Below are 25,955 nucleotides of genomic sequence, written 5' to 3'. Positions count from 1 at the left end.
GTGGCTCACGCCTGTAATCCCAGCACTTTGGGAGGCCGAGGCGGGTGGATCACGAGGTCAGGAGATCGAGACCATCCTGGCTAACACGGTGAAACGCCATCTCTACTAAAAATGCAAAAAATTAGCCGGGCGTGGCGGCGGGCGCCTGTAGTCCCAACTACTTGGGAGGCTGAGGCAGGAGAATGGCATGAACCCTGGAGGCGGAGCTTGCAGTGAGCCGAGATCGCGCCACTGCACTCCAGCCTGGGCGATGGAGCGAGACTCCGTCTCAAAAAAAAAAAAAGAAATCCCTAAGAAACTAAGACTGTCCCAACCCCAAATCGCAGATTCCCTGTTATAAACATATCTGGGGAAAAAAAAACTAAGCTGAACTCCATCATTATTTTTATATTAATGTAAGTTTCTGATGGGAAAAAATTTATTTATTTTTATTTTTTTGAGACAGAGTCTTGCTCTGTTGCCCAGGTTGGAGTGCAGTGGCACGATCTCAGCTTACTGCAACCTCGACCTCCTGGGTTCCAGTGATCCTCCTGGGTTCTAATGATCCTCCCACCTCAGCCTCCCAAGTAGCTAGGATCACAGGTACACACCACCATGACCAGCTAATTAAAAAAAAACCTTTTTTTTTTTTTGGTAGAGATGGGGCTTTGCCATGTTGCCCAGGCTGTCTTGAACTCCTGGGATTAATCACTCCTCCTGTCTTGGGCTCCCAAAGTGCTGGGATTACAGGCATGAGCTACTGTGCCTGGCTTAGATGAAATCAAATTTAAATGTGAACCACAAGAAGCCATGAAATTAGCCAGATAATGTAAATCTGATCACATAAAAAGAAAGCCATATAATAAATTTAAAAAAAAAATCATCATCCCTATTTTAGAAGTGAGGAACCTGAGACACAAAGAAGTTAACTAAATAGATAGCAAATGGTAAAGCCAACATTTGAACTGAGTCTGTTGGGCCAAAGACTGGGAAGAGTGGCACATAGAAGAGTGGCAAAGATTAAACAGATGAAAATACCCAATATTGGCCAGGCATAGTGGCTCACGTCTATAATCCCAGCACTTTGGGAGGCTGAGGCAGGCAGATTACCTGAGGTCAGGAGTTCGAGACCAGCCTGGCCAACACAGTGAAACCCGTCTCTACTAAAAATAAAAAAAATAGCTGGGCATGGTGTTGGGCACCTGTAATCCCAGTTACTTGGGAGGCTGAGGCAGGAGAATCAGTTGAACCCAGGAGATGGAGGTTGCAATGAGCCAAGATCATGCCATTGCACTCTAGCCTGAGTGTCAAGAGCGAAACTCCATCTCAAAAAAAAAAAAAAGAAAAGAAAAAAGAAAATACCCAATATTGAGGAAACAAGTATTCTCATGCTAAGTTTGTAGGTATATACATTAGTATAACTATTTGAGGGCAAATTTGCAATACCTATTAAAAATACACAAATCCCTTGATATATAATACAGCTTCTAGACAATGTATCCTAAAGAAATACACTCTTACGGAGACATATTCATAAGGATATTTACTATAGACTTGTTAATTGGGTAGAACCTGGAAATAATCCAAATACCTAATAAGATACTGGGTTTAAAAAATTATGTATTTAAACAATAGAATAGTATGTAACTTTACATTTGATCTTAGCCAAAAGGCTGAGAAGCGATTATAGTATGTAACTTTATTCATTTTTTATTTTGTTTTGAGAGGAAGTCTCAAGTCTCGTTTTGTTGCCCAGGCTGGAGTGCAGTGGCGTGATCTCTGCCTCCCAGGTTCAAGCGATTCTCCTGCCTCAGCCTCCCGAGTAGCTGGGATTACAGGCGCCCTCCACCACGCCCAATTAATTTTTGTAGTTTTAGTAGAGACGGGGTTTCACCATGTTGGTCAGGCTGGTTTTGAACTCCTGACCTGAAGCAATCCACCTGCCTTGAACTCCCAAAATGCTGGGATTATAGGCGTGAGCCATCGCGCCCGGCCATATGTGACTCTAAAAAAGAATTCCTGGCCAACATGGCAAAACCCTATCTCTACTAAAAATATAAAAATTAGGGCTGGGCACAGTGGCTCACGCCTGTAATCCCAGCACTTTGGAAGGCTGAGGCGAGCGGGTCACCTGAGGTCAGGAGTTCGAGACCAGTCTGGTCAACATGGTGAAACCCCATCTCTACTAAAAATACAAAATGGCGGTGCATGCCTGTAATCCCAGCTACTTGGGAAGCTGAGGCAGGAGAATCACTTGAAGCCTGGAGGCAGAGGTTGCAGTGAGCCGAGATTGCGCCACTGCACTCCAGCCCGGGTGACAGAGTGAGGCTCTGCCACAAAAAAAAAATAAATAAATAAATTAGGTGGGTGTGGTGGTACACACCTGCAATCCCGGCTAGTGGGAGGCTGAGGCATGAGAATTGCTTGAATCCGGGAAGCAGAGGCTGTAGTGAGCTGAGATCACACCACTGTACTACAGCCTGGGTGACAGAGTTAAGACCCTGTCTTTAAAAAAAAAACAAAACTTGAGCAACATGATTGATACCTTGTTTCTACAAAACATAAATAAATAAAATAGCCAGGCATAAAATAGGCATAGTGGCTCTTTCCAGTAGTCTCAGCTACTTGGGAGACTGTGGCTGGAGGATCACTTGAGACCTGGAGGTTGAGGCTGCCGTGAGCTATTGGCTCAGACCAGTGTATTCCAGCCTGGTTGACAGAGCAAGACCCCGACTCAAAATAAAAGAATGAGGTCCATTTATGTATACATGCCATGGAAAAATATTCAAAATATATAGTTCAATGTAAGCAGCAAGTAGAAATGATTAAAATGTGATCTATCCATATAGTGGAATGTTATTCAGTAATAAAAAGAAATGAAGCACTGATACAAGCTGTAATATAAATGATCCTTGAAAATAGTATGCTAAATGAAAGAGGACCAAATATTGTAAGATTCTATTTTTATTAAATGTCCAGAATAGGGAAATTTATAGCAACAGAAAGTAGATTAGTGGTTGCCTAGAAATAGAGAGAATGGTGAGGGTTGCAGGGTGATGGCTAAGGGTCTCCAGGTCTCTTCCCGGGATAATGGAAGTTCTAAAATTGACTATGGTGATGGATGATGCACAACTAGAAATCACTGAACTGTACACTTTAAAGGGATGAACTGTATAGTTGTAAAGGGAGTCAATTATATTTCAGTAAATCTGTTTTATAAAGAAAAAAATAATATATGATTCATTTTCTTTTTTGAGATGGAGTTTCGCTCTTGCTGCCTGGGCTACAGTGCTGGTACGATCTTGGCTCACTGAAATTTCTGCCTCTGGGGTTCAAGTAATTTTCCTGCATCAGCCTCCTGAATAGCTGGAATTATAGGGGCCTGCCACCATGCCTGGCTAATTTTTTTTGGAGTAGAGAGAGAGTTTTGCCATGTTGGCCACGCTGGTCTTGAACTCCAGACCTCAGGTAGTCCGCGTGCCTCGGCCTCCCAAAGTGCTGGGATTACAGGCCATTTTCATCAATAAATAAAATTAACCCTCCCTCTCTCACAGTTATTTATGACTTTTTGTAATTGCCCCTTTGAGGAAATGCATTATAAGCAACTTTCTTCCTCCACTCCATTTTGAGACAGGTTCTTTTTCTGTCATCTAGGCTGGAGGGCAGTGACATGGACATGGCTCAGTGCAGCCTCGACCTCCCAGGCTCAAGTGATCCTCCCACCTCAGCCTCCCAAGCAGCTGGGACCATAGACATGCTTCACCACGCTCAGCTAATTTTTGTGGTTTCTTTTGGTAGAGACAGGGTTTTGCCATGTTGCCCAGGCTGGTCTCAAACTCCTGGGCTCAAGTGATCCACCCACCTTGGCCTCCCAAAGTGTTGGGATTACAGGCATGAGCCACTATGCCTGGCCTGATTTTAAAAAAAAGTTTTTTTGTACAGATGCGGTCACACCATGTTGCCTGGGCTGGTCTTGAACTCCTGAGTTCAAGCCCAGAATCCCTCCCACCTCGGCCTCCCAACCTGCAGGGAGTACAGGTATGAAGGATCTTGCCCATCCCAACTTTCTTTTCTTCTTCTTCTTCTTTTTTTTTTTTTTTTAAAGACAGGGTCTCACTCTGTTGACTGGGCTGGAGTGTAGTGGCATAATCACAATTCACTGTAGCCTCGGCCTCCCAGGCTCAAGTGATCCTCCCACCTCAACATCTGTAGCTAGGACCACAGGTGCACGCCACCATGCCTGGCTTTCTTTTTTTTTTTTTTTTTGAGACAGAGTCTCGCTCTGTCACCCAGGCTGGAGTGCAGTGGCACGATCTCAGCTCACTGAGGCCTCTGCCTCCCAGGTTCCAGCAATTCTCCTACCTCAGCCTCCCAGGTAGCTGGAATTATAGGCACATGCCACTGTGCCTGGCTGATTTTTGTATTTTTAGTAGAGGTGGCGTTTCACCATGTTGGCCAGACTGGTCTCGAACTCCTGATCTCAGGTGATCTGCCTGCCTCGGCTTCCCAAAGTGCTAGGATTACAGGTGTGAGCCACCACACTCGGCCTCCTGGCTAATTTTTAAATTTTGTGTAGACATGGGGTCTCGCTATGTTGCCCAGGCTTCAACTTTAATTTTTTATGCTAGAATTTTTTAGAAGTACATTAATATTGGCCAGGTGTGGTGGCTCATGCCTATAATCCCCGCACTTTGGGAGGCCGAGGTGGGCAGAATGCTTGAGCTCAGGAGTTCGATACCAGCCTGGCCAACATAGAGAAACTCCATCTCTACTTTACACAAAAATTAGCTGGGTATGGCAGCACACACCTATAATCCCAGCTACTCGGGAGGCTGAGGCAGGAGAATCACTTGAACCTGGGAGGCAGAGGTTGCAGTGAGCAGAGATCACGCCACTGTACTCCAGCCTAGGCCACAGAGTGAAACTTCGTCTCAAAATATATGTATATATTTTAATACTGAGATCATGAAAAAAGGCAATGTGTTCTTTAAGAGGACCAATTTCAGAGCCATGTAGCAGTGAAGTAAGCAAAGGCTTGCAACTGAAGTCGGGAAGCAGGCTCAGGAAAACCACTATAAGGAAACGGAAAGTAACAGCCTCAGGATTCACAGGCAGAAGAGAAAGCTGATGGGAAGCAAATTATCCTTCCTTGTTGGGACTATAAAGTGGAAATGGAAGAGACCAGGAACTATGAAAAGATCAAAGAGGCCTTTTCAAGGTAAGAGGAAGATAAAGGCCTTCCTTTAAGTATAAGGGCAAGCAAGGCCAGGCACGGTGGCTCACGCCTGCAATCCCAACACTTTGGGAGGCCAAGGTGGGTGGACCACCTGAGGTCAGGAGTTCAAGACCAGCCTGACCAATATGGTGAAACCCATCTCTACTAAAAATACAAAAATTAGATAGGCATGGTGGCATGTCCTAGCTACTCGAGTGGCTGAGGCAGGAGAACTGCTTGAACCTGGGAGGCAGACGTCGCAGTGAGCTGAGATCACGCCACTGCACTCCAGCCTGGGTGACAGAGCGAGACTGTCTCAAAAAAAAAAAAGAGTATACATATTTAAAGAAAGCCTAACCATAAGACTAAAGCGATCCTGACGAAAGCTCTAACAGTCACCATCTAGATATTACTGGTGGAGGTATAGAGTCAAGGAAGCAATTCACCAAGGAAGCAAAGGGCCATGCTTTGACCCTCTATCCGTTTCATTGATAAGTAGGTCACAGCACTCCTGGAAAAGCAGCTCAATTAGAAATACCATGGGAAATACAAAGAGACTACCAAGTTTAGTGTCTTCCCCCATACAGGGTTACCCAAGCCTCATTCTTACAGGCCTGGTAGCACCTCAACTTTAGATTATTTCTAAAAGATTTATTTAAAAAGTATATGTATATAGCTTTAAAAAATAATACAGAAAGGCCTATATGAAAAAACAACGGTTCCCTGACCATTCCTACCCAATCAATTCTGATCTGTAGAGAAGACTATTTTATTACATTAGCTCCATTTTTTTTCTCATCTGGTGGCTACCTTCACATCTTAATATATACAGCTAATAAATGTATGCAGCCATTCTTTTTTTTTTTAGACGGAGTCTCTCTCCGTCGCCAGGCTGGAGTGCAGTGGCGCGATCTCGGCTTACTGCAACCTCCACCTCCCAGGTTCTAGCAATTCTTCTGCCTCAGCCTCCCAAGTAGCTGGGACTACAGGCACGCACAACCACAACCAGTTAATATTTGTATTTTTAGGAGAGATGGGGTTTCACCTTGTTGGCCAGGATGGTCTCGATCTCGACTTCATGATCCACCTGCTTTGGCCTCCCAAAGTGCTGGCATTACAGGTGTGAGCTACTGCGAGTGCTGGGATTACAGGTGTGAGCCACTGCGCCTGGCGGGAGCCATTCTTAACTAATTTTAGGCATCTAAAGAATCTGCTTTCATACCTCCTTCACACATTCCTTACCCCCATCTTCTCACCTTGCTCATTATAATAAATCAGTAAACAACATTTACATTTCTATCACTCTGTAACTGTTGTTCATTATATAGTAGCCTTTAAAACTTAAAAAGGGAGGTACAAATTTTTCCCTTTGATTTCAATAATTTTTCCTCTACGGCAAAGTTTAAGTCTAATTTTCATTCGTACCTCTAACCGGGTGACTAAAAAATATATAAATATAAACCTGCTACAAATGGGACAGATCTTACTATGATAGGCCTCATACATGGCCTTAGTTTTCTTTTTCCTCTTCATGGTAGTGAAGGAAGATCATTTAAAGGAGGGGATATATAAATACACAAGGGAAATCTATAAATGGTAAATTACATACCTAGGTATAAAAAACTACCTCAGATCCTCTGTACTACGAATAAATACCAAACTGAATAAACTTAGGAATTGACCATCTATCTAACTTCTAGGGCTGTGATCATAAATGGCAGAATAGCGTATTTAGTGTTTCAACACTGGGGCAGAAGGGAGAACACATCCTTGTTAACATAAAAGAATACAGATACTGAAAAACAGATCTTTCATTTATCCAGAATTTTAAAATCTAGAATTCGAAAACAGAAAATTCCCCTATGTTCAAAATTGATGTCCATAATGATACTCGAAGCATTCTAAGTGTTTTCTGAATTGTGAAAGTTTAATTTTTTCCAGTCGAGTTTGCATTATACTTCAATTCATTAAACATGGTCATTGCTATGGTGACCACTATAAATTAAATGGCCAGCAATTCAGTTAATAAGAACCCCATCTCCCTCTTTTCTTTCTTTTTTTTTTTGAGACAGAGTCTCGCTTTGTCATCTAGGCTGGAATGCAGTGGCACAATCTCAGCTCACTGCAAGCTCTGCTTCCCGGGTTCATGCCATTCTCCTGCTTCTGCCTCCTGAGTAGCTGGGACTACAGGCGCCTGCCACCGCGCCCGGCTAATTTTTTTGTAGTTTTAGTAGAGACGGGGTTTCACTGTGTTAGCCAGGATGGTCTCAATCTCCTGACCTTGTGATCTGCCCGCCTCGGCCTCCCAAAGTGCTGGGATTACAGGCGTGAGCCACCGCACCCAGCCTCTCCCTCTTTTCATGTATTTGTATAAATATAATTATTCTGTACAAATGTCACGGAAACATAAAAATATGATACTCACACTTGGCATACAGACAGTCCATCATTGACTGCACTAAGTCCAGTTTGGCTTTTATGGAAAAGTTGATAAAGTTGGTATCAACGAGGATGTGGTAAGGTGGGCCCAGCTGTGTATTATATTGGAAAAATAAGCAGGAAGGGTGTTGGGGACTGAAGGAAAAAGAAAACAAGAACAAAGTAAAACTTACATTGATACCCTAGTATTAACAAAAAACAAAATAGAACTCTCTGCTTGGGACTGTTTGCTGTAAACTCTTTTGTACATGTTCATTGGAAATAAATCCTAAAAAGGAAGGCAACGAAGAAAGTAACATCATTATCTTAATCTCAGCTCCCCTGGCAACTTTTAAAAAGCAATTATCAAAAACAAACAAACAAAAAAAGCAATTATCCATTCCAGCTCTTCCTCTAGCAAGAGTAGAGTCGCCATGGGCACAGGGAGGTAGAATACAGGTATGATTAGAATGATACTCCAACACATTTGTCATTCTTATAGGATTCTAAAACTGTTGTTATGGAATGTGATAGAGAACAGTTTGTCTAGTGTTAGGATTATACACTACAGCAGGACCTGTATCACACCTAGCCCAAGTTGTCTGGGTTGAATATGACAGTGATTCCAAATGCTAGGCCACAGACCAGTATCTACCTGTGATGATATATCCATTACCAATCCAGGGCAAAATTAGAAAAATAAGGAAAATGTGGTAAAGTTTTCATAAAGTTAAATGTATTTACTCAAAAGGAATGAAATACCTTTATATCTTTATATAAAGGTTTTATATCTCTATATACATATCTTTATTCTGAAAATGTATTTTAAATATTTTTTGGTGATACAGTCTCTCTTTTATGAAATGCTAGTGTGTTAAACAACAGCAATTACGTCTCTTAAAAGATCCCTGGCAAAGAAAAAGTTGATAATCCTAGATAATATCTCCTGGATTTTAGGGGAAATTTTATTGCTCCATAAAATCCAAAAACCTTCAAACCACTGGAATTGATACATGCTCATCAATATCACTTTCATCTACATAGTTGTGGTAGACTTACTAACAAATAAGTTAGCAAACCAGCTCAGGGAAAGCCTGGATTTCTAAGCGGTCTATGGTTTTAAAGGAGAACTTCAAATGTTTGATTACTCACACTTCTCTTTCCTTTAACGCACTGGGATCCTTCTTTTCTTTCTTTTTAGGTTTTAATCTATCCTTTTCTTTACTAGGAAGAAAAAAGTAAATTATATCCAAGGGAGAATAAAAACCACAGCAGTTAAAATCTCAAAAATCTAAAGTTCCATTTTTTTTGGTCTACAGAAGAAATCCTACTTTGTGACTTCTTCATGTTAATATCAGCATACTCTTTCTGAGCAAATAACCAGTGCAAAGTACAGTACCTGGAAGTATCAGAATTAATCAGTAATGCCAATAACGCATAAGAATTGTTAATGAGTAAATAAAAGCTGATTATATTATATTTCTTTCTTACAATCTCTCGTATCAAGGATCAAAATCCACTTCCAAGCAATGGGTAAAAGGGTGACAGTTATCTTCTGAAGATCCAGATGCTTTAACAGTAGGGGGAAAGTATTATCCCATATGCTTCTTATAAAGGGCCAAAATGTAAACACACATATACAGAACTTAACCCCTAACTAGAAATTATTATTAATGGAGTGTCACTCCTAAAAATTACACAATACATCCACACTAAAGGCTGAGAAGAATAATTCTGAAGGTTTTAACGACCACTCTCTTATTCTGAGACTTTTTTTTGTATTTTTAGTGGAGATGGGGTTTCACCATGTTGGCCAGGCTGCTTTCGAAGTCCTCACCTCAGGTAATCCATTCGCCTCAGCCGCGCAAAGTGCTGGGTTTACAGGCGTGAGCCACTGCGCCTGGCTTTCTGAGACTCTTAAACTCATTGAAGATCAGTCTTTATTTAATAGCTATGCTTATTCTACACTTAAGCAGGGACACTGCTTTGATCCTCTTCATACTAGGGAATATCGCTTCACTTTCTTCTTCCACAGTGATTTGGATTCTTATATTAGTAAGACTTATAAAATGGAGATATCTTGGAGTTTTCCCATTTTCTCTGACAAAAAATATTTGAGTACCAGGCACTGGAGACACAAGACAAACACGGTCTCTAACCTTGCCATCTTTCAACAAGAAACACTCCCCCCGCCCCACCCCAGGGGAATGTAGTAGTGTAATGGTAAAAACATAAAGAGAATTATACGGACTTCACCGAACTGACATGAGGTTTAAATGCGATATAGCAGACAAAGCATATAACGGTAGAAAAAGGGAACACTTAAATGTTTAATTCCCATAGCCTTTCCCAGTGTGAGCGCTCAGCAGCTAAATTACTGTTAAACACTGGTTATCTCATGCTATATAAATCGAAGATACAATATTATAAGTAAAAAACAAAATAGTAACAAAAATTTTTACTACTTATCCTCTCTAGACTCTTATTATCCTTGGGCAGTTAATTCCAGATACTCACAGCCTCTGATCTCTGAGACTAAGCATTCGCTTCATGGTCGCATACTTCCTTGTTTTCTTTTGCTTCCCCTTGAAACAGAAATTTTAGAATTAAAAGAGTTGGAAACATATGGCATCTTTTAAAGTCTCTTCTTTTCTCTTGTCCATTGCCTTCCCTTCTTGCCTCAAATACCCAGACCCTCTTCCCCACTCTGTAAAGCATAACAGGCACCGCTCGGAGAAGTTTAAGAGCTAAGACCAGAATGAAAATATGCAAGGACAATGTGTCAGAAATTTGGCCACGGTCTGACTCCCTCCTTCTCCACCCGAAAAGTGGCCTGATAACATCCCTTCTTGGACCCTCTTCTCACCATGGTCACGCCACGCTCCTGGTTCTTCCGTAATCACCAACGGCGCAATACTTCTACGTCATTCACATACTGCTTCCGGCAAAGGATAGCCCGGAAGCGGAAGCTCCTTGGGGAAACGGCAAACCCCCGAGCCGGTTCCCAGGCCGGGTAGAGACCAACTCTGGGGTCTCTTGGTGGGAGGGTGGAGAGCCCGTCTTCTGCTGAGTGCTGCTGCCCCCTCCCAGGAGACCAGAGCTGGAACTTCGTCGCGCTGCAACCCCCGGCTCGGGTAACGTTTCTCTGCAGCCCTAGGCAGAGCCCAGAAGACCTGCCTTCACCAGAGTTCCAGAGAGAGGGAGGGAGGACAAGGGTAGGGGGGTCAGACTCCAGGTTTGCCCAGTAGTTTGGGGGAACACATTCTCCTCACCCTGCGGCGTTGGGGCATCCGGTGTCTACGGTCCAACCCTGAGGCTGTGGTACCTACTTGGTTTTCCTAGCCGATATGGTGCTTTGTGCAGCTAGGTGGATGATACTCCTCAAGTACATACCGTGTACTCGTCTCAGTGAAAAGAGAAATGAAGCAGTGTTTGAGGGCTTAGACTTAACGCTAGAGAATTGGGGCATTAGCTTGCATGTTACTGCTTACCCAAGCCAGGAAAATGGTGAGAAACAATGGACATTTATTGTGAAGCCTTGGTGTGTCATCCTTAAATAAAAAGGGAGAATTTGTGAGAACAAGGAGGAAAAAGTAGCTTTTTTCTTTGAGTACCTGCTATGTATTCCAGTGGTTCTTAACCTTTTGGAGATAACTTATTTCTTGAAAGTTTGTGGAAAGCCAGGAACAAGTCTTTAAAAAAATGGGCACACATACAGTTTGTAATACACTTTTTATGAGATTCGTGGACTCTGAAGCCCATCTGTGGACCCTTTGGATGTCTGTAAACTTTAGATTAAAACCGTCATCCTGTATACCGTACTTGGCACTTTATTCATATTGCCTTCTTTGACCATCTCAATAACATAAATACTCTCGTTTTTCATATGGGGAAACTGAGCCACAGACTTTATTCAGGGGTCTGAGTCTCTTGATTCCATAGTCTGTACCTTTATTTATTTATTTATTTTTTACACTTTGTCTTCCATTCTCCGGCTACTGAGCAAGCTGGGAATGGAATGGGTCCCTCTGTCATACTTTTCTTATTGCATGATGCTGTCCTAGAATTGGAAGTGAAAAATGTTATCAGGTTTTTTTCAAAAAAAGTGACTGTTGTATAACCCTTATGATGAAACACGGTTTATTGTTTAACACGAACTTTGGAGTCTGACTGATGGGGTTAAAATCCTTGCTCTGCCTCATAACTTGCCATGACATTGGGTTAGTTAATCTATCTGCGTCTCAGTTTCTTTATCTGTAAAATGGAGATAATCATAATAGCACTCTTTTACTGGGATGTTTTCAGGACTTATATTTATTCATAGTAAACATGCGAGGTCCCTAGAAGAGTGTAAACCAGACTACCCAGAGTGTTTTCTGTTGTTACCATTGTGTGTCTTCCAACTTGAGGATATGTGGCAGGGTTGGAACTTTATGCCTATGTTATGTTATGTTATGTTATGTTATGTTATTTTTGAGATGGAGTCTCCCTCTGCTGCCCAGGTTGGAGTGCGGTGGCGCTATCTCGGCTCACAGCAACCTCCACCTCCCAGGTTCAAGCAATTCTCCTGCCTCAGCCTCCCGAATAGCCAGGACTGCAGGCGTGTGTGTGCCACCACACCTTGCTAATTTTTGTATTTTTAGTAGAGATGGGGTTTCACCATGTTGGCCAGGCTGGTTTCAAACTCCTGACCTCAGGTGACCCACCCACCTGGGCCTCCCAAAGTGCTGGGATTACAGACGTGAGCCACCGTGCCCAGCCCCATTTTTTTTTTTTTTTTTTTTTTTGAGACGGAGTTTCGCTCTTGTTGCCCAGGCTAGAGTGCAATGGCGTGATCTCGGCTCACCACAACCTCCATCTTCCGGGTTTAAGCGATTCTCCTGCCTCAGCCTCCCGAGTAGCTGGGATTACAAATGTGTGCCAACACACCCGGCTTATTTTGTATTTTTAGTAGAGACGCGGTTTCTCCATGTTGGTCAGGCTGGTCTCAAACTCCCGACCTCAGGTGATCCGCCCACCTTGGACTCCCAAAGTGCTGGGATTACAGGCTTGAGCCACCGCACCCGGCACCAGCCCCATTTTATTTTAACATAGTTGCACTGGAACTTGAATGTGTTCATAAACCTCAAAAACCTTATTAAGTTTTCAGGTCCTGGGACGCTCAATCGCATGGTGATTTCTTCTCTTGATTTGGGCGTAAACTGTTTTTCTGCTTCTCCTTTCTCTTTCAGACACACATTCATTTAGATAGCTTGATAGTTTACATATCTGTGGGCTCGGAATTTTTGATGTAGAAATAGTAGCTACAGATACTGTATGTGCCTTCTGCTTTACCCCATTTGTGGTTACTAGAAGTTCCTAATCTTTCTGGAGCAGGTTGTCTCTGTCAAGCTGTCATTCATGTGTAGAGCTAATAGCAACCAGTTTTTTTATGTATCTCTTGGTGATTAGACAATAAGCATTTTATTGTCTAAAAGCTAAAATAACATGGTCAGTTATTCTTCTTAAACATTTGACTGATTAGTATTATATATAGGTTCTGAGGGAAAATTACATATCATTAAATAGTAATTTGCATTTAAATTCAGGCACTGACAGAAAAACAGTCTTCTGGTAATGTGTACTTTGAATTTTGGAATCCATGAACAATAACAACTTAAAAAAAGGCCATTTGTAATTTCTATTGTAACCTCTATTGAGAGTGTTCTGATTTCCTTGATTGTTAATACCTAACAGGGAGCTAAATTAGTGTAGGAACACCATGGGGGATAAGAACATGCTTAGAAAAATTTGTTTTTGTTGCGTTGTAATTTTATTGCAATCTGAGGTTCTTATAGCTTATTGAAATGAAAATGGTCAGATACTCTACAGCATTCTTTGATGGGGATGGAAAGTGGGGGATGGGAAGCCAGGAGGTGGTGTTGATTTGTGATGGATGGGAGCAGAAAGTAATTGCTTTTGGGCACATACTTGTGAGGAAAAAAAATGATTTTAGTCCTTCTCAGCAGTCAAGAGGGTTGTTTTGCATTTTTCTGCAGTCTTGAAGAGAAAAAATTGCCCAAGGCATTGGACACACAGTTTGAACACATAATTGGGCTTGGACTTCATTCCATTCACTAATTGGTCTAACTTACTAATTTAAGTTGGTATCAGATTTCTTTATAAAATTATTCTGGATAATGAAAGACTCCTTAAAGAATATCTTGTATTTCAATGTTAGAAAGTTATAAGTAGATTCACTTTTTTGTCCATTTTCAAGCTATAGTTTTATATTTATTTTTCTGACCTACATGATAGGACTTTTTTTCTCCCAACAAACATTAGTCACTGTTAATTATTTTTCAATTAACTTGCCGGCCCCTAAATATGGTAGCATGGCATACAGCATGTTCTGCTTCTGAGGTCTTGATATTGAATTGGTTTTGTAAGAATACCTCAGAGATAGATTACTGCCGCTTGCTCATTCATTCAGAAAGCATTTATTGAGGGCCCATTCTGTCCTGGGCAATCTCACCACAGTCCTGTGTTAGAGAGAGACTTGTAAACAGATAAAGTATGGTTGGTGGCTGAACAGAGATGTGGGAGTTGAAATATTTTAGAGGAATTACTCTACCTGTTCATCTTTCTGGAAGTGGTCCAGGTCAGAGTACTGTTGTGTAATGTTTATTTACTACTATCAACATATTAGTACCATGTAATAGATCAGATTTTATTACCTTAATGGACTCTAGTGTATCATTTTACCTTTTATTTATTATTTATTAGGTCTTGCTGTGTTGCCCAGGCTGATCTTGAACTCCTGGCCTCAAGCCATCCTCCCACCTCAGCTTCCTGAGTAGCTGGGACAAGAGGCATGAGCCACTGTGCCTTACTGTTTTACCTTTTAAATGACTTTAGCTATTAACTAACTTGGGTTTAAATTTCAGTTATTTTTATTTGGTTTCTTTTTCTTTGAAGTAGTGGATGGTAGTAGAGGCAGAGTTAGCTTTTAAGTAATTATTTACTTGTCTGTCTTCTTTACTAAGCTTTTGTATATCTAAGGGGTTGAGGATATTTTACTCATTCTGGAATCCTTGGAGTCCAACATATTGCTTGGCATGTAGTCGCTTCTGAAGGGTTCTGAATGCTTAGCCTTCACTAGTGTTCTTTCATATAGTAGTTTTCAAACTTTGGAGGTTGTTTAACCTTGTTGCAGTTTGTGTATGTGTATGTGTGTGTACACACATGCATGCCGGAGCCACTGATATGGTGTTACAGCACCATAATGATGTTTTCCTGATGGCTGTTTTGAAAACTGTTCTACAAGATAGGGTTTATAAAGATGGGTATTCACTTAGCTTTTAGAAACTAAATAGTCATGGTAGATACATGTTTTGTCATTTAGTCTCATTGAACGGTTCCATATGATTTTATGAGTTTTTGTTACCTTACCTTGGACAGTTGAGCAATTTGCATCATGTTTTTCAGAGCAAAGGCATTTATTTCGGTGCAGCTTGTTACTGTTGAGATGCTAATAGTTAACATCTGTTAATTGATGTTCTGTATATTGTACTTTTTGGCCAGAGATTAGATAATCTATTAATATACAACATATTTTCTGTAATGTCCCCTTGCTTTTATCCAGAGACACAGAGCATGTTATTTTAACCCCTCTCTTGTCCAGTTTGGGAAGTTCAAATTCAAGGTACTCCCGGTATATATGGTAAACATATTAGGAACAGAAAACAGTTAAAACTTCCCAAGTGTGATCTAGTTTTTCATGTCTTGGTAAAGAAGAAATCCCAGGTGGGCTGTGCAAACAGTTCATAGAAAGGGGTTAAAAAAGATACTTAAAAAGTTTTAGGCCAGCATTACCTGAATTGGGGCAATGATTAGGGAGACATGATTAGAATCCTAAGGGGGAGTGAGAATGTAAAGGGGAGCACCATATGTAATTAAATATTTTAAAATTGTGGAATAATTTTAAATTTATAAAAAAGTTGCAAAGATAGTACAGAGTATTCCTGGATACCTTTCACCCAGCTTTTCCTAATGTTAACTTCTTATATAACCATGGCACATACTGTCACATTTAAGAAATTAACATTGGTACAATACTATTACTAAACTATAGACTTTATTTGGGTTTCACAAGTTTCTCCACTGATTTCCTTTTTCTGTCCCCAAACTGAATCCAAAATACCACATTCCAGTTAGATCATGTGTAATTTCTTTTTTTTTTGAGATGGAGTCCCACTCTGTCACCCAGGCTGGAGTGCAGTGGCGCGATCTCGGCTCACTGCAAGCTCCGCCTCCCAGGTTCACACAATTCTCCTGCCTCAGCCTCCCAAGTAGCTGCGACTGCAGGCACCCGCCACCACGCCTGGCTAATTGTTTGTATTTTTAGTAGAGATGGGATTTCACCCTGTTGGCCAGGATGGTCTCGATCTCCTGACCTCGTGATCCACTTACCTCAGCCTCCCAAAGTGCTGGGATTACAGGCGTGAGCCACTGCGCCTGTCCTCTTTTTTTTTTTAATGGAGTTTTGCTCTTGTCACCCAGGCTGGAGAGCAGTGGTGCCATTTTGGCTCACTGCCACTTCTGCCTCCTGGGTTCAAACAATTCTCCTGCCTCAGCCTCCCGAGTAGCTGGGATTACAGGTGCCCGCTACCAAGCCTGGCTAAATTTTGTATTTTTAATAGAGATGGAATTTCACCATGTTGGCCAGGCTGGTGTCGAAATCCTGACCTCAGGTGATCTGCTCGCCTTGGCCTCCCAAAGTGCTGGGATTACAGGTGTGAGCCACTGTGCCCCATCAGATCGTGTGTCATTTTGATAAATAAGTTGGTATTTCCAGTGAGTGCTTTTTCTATGCTATGTATGTGGTCCAAGAAGCCCCTCTGACCAGAGTCATTGACCCTGAGAATAAGTAATACTTCATAGGTAGTGTTTTGTATTCCTTGACCCCCAACGCATTGTTAACTCTATGAAAGAGTTGACTTTGCTTCCAGGAGCGTGATGTGAACTTTCCTGAGACACTAAGAGCTGATCTTGATTAAGGTATCCATCCATACACTCCATGCTCACCTCGTAGATTTTACTACATGGAAGTATAACTACGTAATTATTTACTTGTCTGTCTTCTTTACTAAGCTTTTGTGATTCTAAGGGGTTGAGGATATTTTACTCATTCTGGAATCCTTAGGGTCCAACATATTGCTTGGCATGTAGTCGCTTCTTAATATGCATTTGAAGAAATTAATAGACCTTTCTTTGGTAAAATTAATTATTAGGTCAACAGAAATTTTGTTTTGAATAGGTAAGTGTTGAGTTTCTCCTTCAAATCAAGCTATCTTAGGGTACCATTTCTGTGGCTAGTTGAGTTTTTCTTCTTAGAATCTTAACTGTAAAATGCTCATTTAAATAACATTGTTTTTCCTTTCAATTACATAAATAATTTATTTTTCTTAAAAATAAGCACAGAGTTGAAAGTAGTGGATGGTAGTAGAGGCAGAGTTAGCTTTTAAGTATACATGTGACCATTCCAGTTCCACCCGACTGGGCTGCAGATCTGGCTGTGTGCCTGCCACTTCAGGCACAGTTAATGGAATAATAGCTTCCTAGACTTATTGAGGGAGACGGCTTGTCAGATTCAGAGAATTACTTTTAAAATTTTCCTGTTATAGCCAAGATTCAGTGGTCCAAGGTCACCTAAGCATAAAAGCTGCCATGAGATGGGAACATGGGGGCCTGTCCTCTGTGGCTCAGGCATAGTAGAGTCGGTTTTGTATATAGAAAACACATCAGGATAGGATGGAGTAGGAAACTGAAGCTAGTATTTTCCAGATTTAGGGTTAAGAATGGGACAGTGACATAGATGAGCCAGTTTTCTCTCTTGTTTTTCTCCCCATGAGGATACAAAATGAGCAATGATAAATTCTCGCTTCTTGTTTTCCCTGTTACACTCCCATTAGCTTTGAATCCCTTTTTCCTGCTTTCTCTAAACTGTGCTGAGAACGAATGGGAAACAACTCCAGGGACAACTGAATCTAAGCTATGCCTTTGTATATACTATACAAAAAGAAATAAGGGTCTGAAGAACTCTGGCTTATTTTAGAGAGAATGGTGCGATAGAGAGAATCCAAATTGATTTAAGAAATGCAGAATTGGCCGGGTGCGGTGGCTCAAGCCTGTAATCCCAGCACTTTGGGAGGCCGAGACGGGCGGATCACGAGGTCAGGAGATGGAGACCATCCTGGCTAACACGGTGAAACCCCGTCTCTACTAAAAAATACAAAAAACTAGCCGGGCGAGGTGGTGGGCGCCTGTAGTCCCAGCTACTCGGGAGGCTGAGGCAGGAGAATGGCGTAAACCCGGGAGGCGGAGCTTGCAGTGAGCTGAGATCCGGCCACTGCACTCCTGCCTGGGCGACACAGCGAGACGCCGTCTCAAAAAAAAAAAAAAAAAAAAAGAATTGCAGAATGACTTTTATCTTGGTTAGCTTAATCTTAATAAGCCAAAATTTTAATTTAACCAGTGAGTGATTTATAGGACAACTTTTTCCAGTCTCATCACAGGTTAGAGTGACTCAGTAAGATGGGAATGATCTCATAAAAGACTCTCTTTAAAGCCAGAAGGGTAACTAGTTTATTGCCCCTGGCTTAACCTCAAGGTGCATGTTCTGGGTTGTGGAATTTAGTTGTTGTTTTAAGAACCAGTATCAGGGGTGCAGAGGTCTTACGTGGATTTGGAGAGAAGTGAAGGACTAAAACCTTGGCTAAATTTAAGCATTCCATTTACTAGATTGAAGAGAAGAAAAATCTGTTAAAATATTAAAATATTTCCAAATTCAGAAATAGACTATAACTGGGGCCGGGCATGGTTGCTCACGCCTGTAATCCCAGCACTTAGGGAGGCTGAGGTGGGCAGATCACCTGAGGTCAGGAGTTCGAGACCAGCCTGATGGGCATGGAGAAACCCTGTCTCTACTAAAAATACAAAATTAGCCAGGCATGGTGGCGCATGGCTGTAATCCCAACTACTCGGGAGACTGAGGCAGGACAATCGCTTGAACCTGGGAGGCGGAGGTTGCAGTGAGCCGAGATCGTGCCATTGCACTTCAGCCTGGGCAGTAAGAGCCAAACTCCGTCTCAAAAAAAAAAAAAAAAGAAACAGACTATAGCTTAAATAGTGTGTGGTAATGTGTGGCATTGAATTTGAAAGAAACAAAGGGAATGAAACTTAATAACTATGAGATAAATGGAATGCAGGAGTTTTAAAAAGTCTTGTTAAAAAATTTGATGAGAGGATTTTCTCTTGTGAAACTTTTAGGTAAACCTCTAGAAAAAGAACAGGAGAAAATCTTTGTGACCTTGAGCTAGGCGGAGTTTTAAAAAATAGAACACAAAAACCACAAACTATGAACAAAAAATTTATGTTGGCTTTCATCAAAGTTAGAAACTTTTACTCTTTAAAAAGTGTATTTTCTGTTAAGAAAATGAAGAGGCAAACCACAGAAAATATTTGCAAAATGTTTATCTAATAAAGGACTTGTATTTATGTGAAAGGAAAATAAGTCTTGGGACCCCAGCATCACTAAGCTAAAGGGAAAAGTGAAGCTGGGAACTGCTTAGGGCAAATCTGCCTCCCATTCTATTGAAAGTTGTCCCTCTGCTTACTGAGATAGATGCATATATGATTGCCTCCTTTGGAAGGGCTAATCAGAAACTCAAAATAATGTAATCATTTTTCTCACCTGGAAGCCCCCCTCCCTACTTCAAGTTGTCCTGCCTTTCTGGACTGAGCCAATAAACATCTTGATTGATGTCTCATGTCTCCCTAAAATGTATAAAAGCAAGCTGTGCCCCGACCACCTTGGGCACATGTCGTCAGGACCTCATGAGGCCGTGTCCTGGGTGCGCATCTTCAACCTTGGCAAAATAAACTTTCTAAATTAACTGAGACCTGTTTAAGATATTCGGGGTTCGCATTTAGAATGTTTGAAGAACTCTTACAACTCAATAGTAAGAAGACAAACAGCTCGATTTTTAAAAAAGACAGAAGATTTGAATAGATACTTCAAAGAAACTAATAAAAATAACCAATAAACACATGAAAAAATACTCAATATTGTTAGTTCTTAGGGAAATGCAAATTAAAACCACAATGAACTATCACTTCACACCTGTTAGAATGGGTAAACTTAAAAGACGGTACCAAGTGTTGGTGGATGTAGAGCAACCCGCCTCTTGTGCATTGCTGGTGGAAATGCAAAGTGGTCCAGCCGCTTTGGTAAACAGTTTGGCAGTTTCTTGTAAGTTAAATATATACTTACCATATGACCCAGCAGTCCCATTCTTATATGTTTACCCAAGAGAAATGAAAGCTTGTGTCTACTGATTTGTAGCTTAATGTTCATAGCAGCTTTATCCATGATACCACCAAACTGGATATAACCCAAATGTCCTTCATCTGGTGAATAAACAATTTGCTGTATGTCCATTTAATAGAGTACTACTCTGCAGAAAAAAGGAGTGAACTACTGAAACATGTAACAGCATGTATGAATCTAAGAACCTATGCTAAGTGAAAAAATGGTACACACGAAGGACTACATTTTGCATATGATGCAAATATATAAGGCATTCTGTAAAAGGCAAAACTACAGTGATAGCGTATCGGTGGTTGTGCAGGGGCTTGTGGGAGGAGGACTGACTGCAAAGAGCATAAGGGAACTTTTGGGGATGATGAAGTGTTTTGTGTCATGACTACACTTTATATAATAACCTTACACAGTTGTCAAAAGTAATTGTACATTTCAAATTGATGTTTATTTATACCTCAGTAAAACTGATTTTTAAAAACTTAGGAGATTTTTTGGCCAGTGATTTATACAGGATAGACGAGGGTCCCTAATCCCTGGGCCACAGACCTTCAGCAGTCCATGGCCTGTTAGGAACAGGACTGCACAGCAGGAGGTGATGGCGGGTGAGCAAGCAAAGCTTTTTCTGTATTTACAGCCCCTCCCCATCACTTGCGTTACCACCTGAGCTCCACCTCCTGTCAGATCAGCAGCGGCATTAGATTCTCATAGGAGCATGAACCTTATTGTGAACTGTGGGTGTGAGGGATCTAGGTTGTGTGCTCCTTATGAGAATGTAATGTCTGATGATCTGAGGTGGAACAATTTCATCCCGATATCACCCTCCCACCTGCTGTCCATGCAAAAATTGTCTGCCACAAAACTGGTCCCTGGTACCAAAAAGGTTGCGGACTGCTGAGATTGACAGTGGATTCAGATTAGTTTAGATCTGAATTTGTTATAGGCATTAAAATGATTTTGAAATAATAATTAGTATTACTGAATTGAGTTGCAAAGAGTTTACTAATTATCAGCGTCAGCTCAAGTTTAGTTTAATATTCTCTTGTTAATGAGATAGAAATAAGACATAAATGTATTGAAGAAGTTACTAGATCAGAAAATGAGTGTCACACATAATTCAGGAAGAAAACTTGGGGGCTGATTTTGAGTCCCCCCCTTTGGCAGAAATCTTTACTGGATCTGATATTGTTTATGACCAATTTCTAGAAATAATCACTTTCTTTTGCCTCTGATAAACTACTTTTACAATTTTTCTCCTCCTGTCCTCTTTTTCCTTCTCATTTGTTGGCTCCTTTTTTTTTTTTTTTTTTTCAAGGTTGATCACCTCAGGGTTCTATGATTGGTTTTTTGTTTGTTTGTTGGTTGGTTGGTCTCTGCTTTTTATGGTGGTCTTTGCCATTTTCCGTGTCTTCAGGATATTGGCATCTCTCTAGCTTCATGTGCTTATTTCTATGTACCTTTTGAATATATTCACCTGGATATCCTGTAGACACTCCAAACTTAACATGTTTAATTCTCTACTCATTATCTTTTGATATGGTTTGGGTGTCCCCACCCAAATCTCACCTTGAATTTTAGCTCCCATAATTCCCATTGTTGTGGGAGATAATTGAATCATGGGGTAGTTTCCCCCATACTGTTCTCACAGTAGTGAATAAGTCTCACAATATGTGATGATCTTATAAGGAGTTTCCCTTTTCACTTGACTCTCATCCTCTCTTGCCTGCTGCCATGTAAGACATGACTTTTGCCTTCTGACATGATTGTGAGGCCTCCCAGCCATGTGGAACTATGAGTCCATTCAACCTTTTTTTCTTTATAAATTACCCAGTCTCTGGTATGTCTTTATCAGCAGTGTGAAAATGGACTAATACAGTAAATTGGTACTGGAAGTGAGGTGGTGCTGTAAAGATACCTGAAAATGTGGAAGCAACTTTGGAACTGGGTAACAGGCAGAGGTTAGAATAGTTTGGAGGGCTCAGAGGAAGACAGGAAAATATGGGAAAGTTTGAAACTTCTGGAGACTTGTTGAATGACTTTGAACAAAATGGTGATAATGATATGGACAATGAAATCCAGGCTGAGGTGGTCTCAGATGGAGATGAGCAACTTGTTGGGGACTGGAGCAAAGGTCACTCTTGTTATGCTTTAGCAAAGAGACTGGAAGCATTTTGCTCCTGCCTAGAACTGTGGAACTTTGGACTTGAGAGAAATGATCTGAAATTGGAACTTACGTTTAAAAGGGAAGCAGAGTGTAAAGGTTTGGAAAATTTGCAGCCTGACAGTGGCGATAGAAAAGAAAAACCCATTTTTTGAGGAGAAATTCAAGCTGGCTACAGAAATTTGCGTAAGTAAAGAGGAACCAAGACAATGGGGAAAATGTCGCCAGGGCATGTCAGAGGTTTTCACAGCAGCCACTCCCATCACAGACCTGGAGGCCCAGGAGGAAAAAATGGTTTCGAAGGCTGGGCCCAGGTCCCCCCTGCTGTGTACAGTGTAGGGCACTTGGTGCCCTGTGCCCCAGTTTCTCCCGCTGTGGCTAAAAGGAGCCAAGGTACAGCTTGGGCCGTCGCTTCAGAAGGTGCAAGCCCTAAGCCTTGGCAGCTTACACATGATGTTGAGCCTGTGGGTGCACAGAAGTCAAGAATTGAGGTTTGAGAACCTCCACCTGGATTTCAGAGGATGTATGGAAACTCCTGAATGTTCGGGCAGAAGTCAGCTATGGGGCAGGACCCTCATGGAGAACCTCTGTGAGGGCAATGTGGGAGGGAAATGTGGGGTTGAAGCTCCCACACAGAGTCCCTGCGGCACTGTCTTGTGGAGCTGTAAGAAGAGGGCCACCATCTTCCAGACCCCAGAGTGGTAGATTCACTGACATCTTGCATCATGTGCCTGGAAAAGCCTCAGACACTCAATGCTAGCCCACGAAAGCAGCTGCAGAGGAGGCTGTACCCTGCAAAGCCACAGGGGTGGAGCTGCACCAGACCATGGGAACCCACCTCTTGCATCAGCGTGACCTGGATGTGAGACATGGAGTCAAAGGAGATCATTTTGGAGCTTTGAGATTTGACTGCGCTGCTGTATTTTGGACTTGCATGGGCCCTGTAGCCCCTCTGTTTTGGCCAGTTTCTCCCATTTGGAACAGGTATATTTACCCATTGCCTGTAGTCCCATTGTATCTAGAAAGTAGCTAACTTGATTTTGATTTTACAGGGTCATAGGTGGAAGGGACTTACCTTGTCTCAGATGAGACTTTGGATTGTGAACTTTGAGTTAATACTGAAATGAGTTGGAGGACTGTTGGGAAGGCATGATTGGTTTTGAAATGTGAGGACATGAGATTTGGGAGGGGCCGGGGTGGGATGATATGGTTTAGCTGTGTCCCCATCCAAATCTCATCTTGAATTATAGTTCCCATAATTCTCATGTGTTATGGGAGGGATCCAGTGGGAGATAATTGAATCACAGAGACAGTTTCCCCCATTCTGTTCTTGTGGTAGTGAATAAGTCTCACAAGATCTGATGATTTTATAAGGGGTTTCTCTTTTTGCTTGGCTCTCATTCTCTCTTGTCTGCCACCATGTAAGACATGCCTTTCACCTTCCACCGTGATTGTGAGGCCTCCCCAGCCACATGGAGCTGTGGGTCCATTAAACCTCTTTTTCTTTATAAATTACCCAGTCTCTGGTATGTCTTTATCAGCAGCATGAAAATGGACTAATACGTCTTTTCTTTCATGTTTGCTTTGCCTCCTTAATTCTCCTTCATTTATCCAGGCTCCCAACAATAGAAAATTTGCCTTTGTCCTTGGCTTCTTCCTCTCCTTTATCCATTTGACCTCACAGGTCTTTGATCCTGTTGCTTCTGAGAGCATAAAGCAGGAGAGCAACCCATCCAGGGTTGGTTCCCAACTTGCACCCTAGGCCCTGGCCACCCTCAACCAATGTGACTAATGAGGGTCTACGTTGGACCCTGTCTGTATTGTGGCCAGTGTGTAGCTACTCCATTGAACCAGTAGTTCATTAATGGGCCTGTCCCCCTTTCACATTGTCCCCGGAGTTTCTTCATTTAAAATGTGTGATCCTTTTTCTCTCTTGGTTAAAAAACGTCTTTTGTTTTTTGTTGCTTAAAGTCAAAGTGAAGTCATATTCCTTTTTTTTTTTTTTCTGAGAAGGACCCTCGCTCTGTTGCCCAGGCTGGAGTGCAGTGGCGTGATCTCGGCTCACTGCAACCTCTGCCTCCTGGTTTCAACCAATTCTCCTGCCTTAGCCTCCCTAGTAGCTGGGAATACAGGTGCCCGCCACCACGCCTGGCTGATTTTTTTTTTTTAGTCGAGACAGGGTTTCGCCGTGTTAGCCAGGATGGTCTTGATTTCCTGAGCTCGTGATCCGCCCGCTTCAGCCTCCCAAAGTGCTGGAATTACAGGTGTGAGCCACTACACCCGGCTAAAATTTCAAATTAAATATTTCTGAGCTTAATTCTTCCTATCCCAAGAATAATATATTTTTTCTCCCCTTCTGGAAGTTCTTTTTGATACATCAGTATTCCCAGTTAAGAGTAAAGAGAGAGTGTAAGCTCTGGAATCACATTGCTTGACTCCTTCACTTATAAACTGGATGGCTATAGGCAAGTTATTTTAGCTTCCTGTGCCTCTGTTTCCTAATCTATAAAATATGGATAAAGTATGCTTTCCTCATATGGTTGATGTGAGGGTTAAATGAGATAATATAGATGAAGCACTTCAGTGCTTGGCACATAGTAAGTTCTCAATAAAGGTTGATTCTTGTTACTGTCATCTTTGAGAGAACACTGGAAAATCCATTATTTTGGATTGTTTCCATGGTTATTTCCACATGGAATCTCTCTGGAAAACCAGTGAGTCCTTCAGGTAGATTCAAGCCATCTTCCTCACTTACTGTGGGTTGGGCTATTGTGGCCTGGCACAAACCACCCTCATAACCTGGCAACCCAGCAGCCTGGTCTGTGCATAGAGCCTTGTCCCCCAAGGCACTCCATGTCACCTGGGTGTCAAGTTTCAGTCTCAACCAATTCTCCTTGTCCTTATTCTCCAAGTCTTGTTCTCCAAGAGCAGCTGGATTCCTTCCTTTTCTCGGTGCATCTCCATTTTACATATGAGGCAACTGAAGAGAAGTTTAAGTACAGCAAGTCCTCACTTGATGTCGATAGGTTCTTGGAAACTTCTACTTCAAACAAAATGATGTATATTGAAACCAGTTTTACCATAGGCTAATTGATACAAACAAGAATTAAGTTCCTATGGCATATTTCTGGTCACAAAAATATCACCAAACTATTTTAAATAAAGAGCAGAACATAATATACATATTGAAATAAATGAGAGCAGTATGTATAAGAAAGATTGATAAAATCAAGTTAGATAATTGTAACATTTACCCAATTATTCCAGTCCATGGTTGAGGGTGGCCAGGGCTTAGGGTGCAAGTTGGGAACCAACGCTGGATGGGACGCCATTCTATTGCAGGGCTCTGGCTCTCTCGCTCGTGCGCTCGCTTGCTCTCTCTTGCTCGTGTTCTCTCTCTCTCTCACACACACACACACACACACACACCCCTCACCCTCACTTAGACTGGGACACTGTAGACATGCCAGTTAACTTTGAAGTGCACATCTTTGGGATGTGGGAGGAAATCCAAGTATCCAGAGAAAACCCACACAGAGAATGTGCGAACTCCACACATTGGTGCCTGCCAGGAGTCAATTTTTTTACTCCTCAAAATTATAAGAAAACAGTGTTGAATGAAACTGATGTTGTTTGAGGACCTGCTGTAACTTGTCTAACATCATTCAGTAGTAAGATTCATGCTCTTAACCACTACATGGTAGTCATCCTAGTTTAGCCCCAGGTGGTCTTTCTAAACACTTTGCTTTTCTTTGGAGACAGGGTCTTGTTCTTCACCTGGGCGGAAGTGTAGTGGAGCAATCAGGGCTCACTGCAGCCTC

General features: G+C 41.8%; 2 protein-coding genes across 3 annotated transcripts in view; one reads left to right on the top strand and one right to left on the bottom strand.

The window, feature by feature from the left end:
• Positions 1 to 10,535, bottom strand: part of FCF1 (FCF1 rRNA-processing protein) — a 21,059-nt gene extending 10,524 nt beyond the window's left edge. Inside the window, exons 1-4 of the mRNA XM_011981530.1 lie at positions 10,479 to 10,535; positions 10,130 to 10,197; positions 8,765 to 8,836; positions 7,620 to 7,768 (exon numbers count right to left, since the gene is read on the bottom strand). Coding sequence (XP_011836920.1) covers positions 7,620 to 7,768; positions 8,765 to 8,836; positions 10,130 to 10,197; positions 10,479 to 10,481 — 292 coding nt within the window. The 5' untranslated portion in view covers positions 10,482 to 10,535. The remainder of the gene's footprint in view (positions 1 to 7,619; positions 7,769 to 8,764; positions 8,837 to 10,129; positions 10,198 to 10,478) is intronic.
• Positions 10,536 to 10,563: 28 nt separating this feature from the next.
• The window catches only part of AREL1 (apoptosis resistant E3 ubiquitin protein ligase 1), a 50,967-nt gene continuing 35,575 nt past the window's right edge, over positions 10,564 to 25,955 (top strand). Inside the window, exons 1-2 of one of the 2 annotated variants that reach the window (XM_011981529.1) lie at positions 10,592 to 10,746; positions 23,187 to 23,300. The gene's annotated coding sequence lies outside the window, so the exon portion shown is untranslated. Of the gene's footprint in view, positions 10,747 to 23,186; positions 23,301 to 25,955 lie in introns of both variants that reach the window. The other variant, XM_011981527.1, reaches the window with a different exon arrangement.

This window comes from Mandrillus leucophaeus, unplaced genomic scaffold, assembly GCF_000951045.1.
Source record: "Mandrillus leucophaeus isolate KB7577 unplaced genomic scaffold, Mleu.le_1.0 Scaffold228, whole genome shotgun sequence".
Lineage (NCBI taxonomy): Eukaryota > Metazoa > Chordata > Mammalia > Primates > Cercopithecidae > Mandrillus > Mandrillus leucophaeus.
The sequence above is the reverse complement of the archived record's forward strand: the minus strand, read 5'-3'. Positions and strand labels throughout refer to the sequence as shown.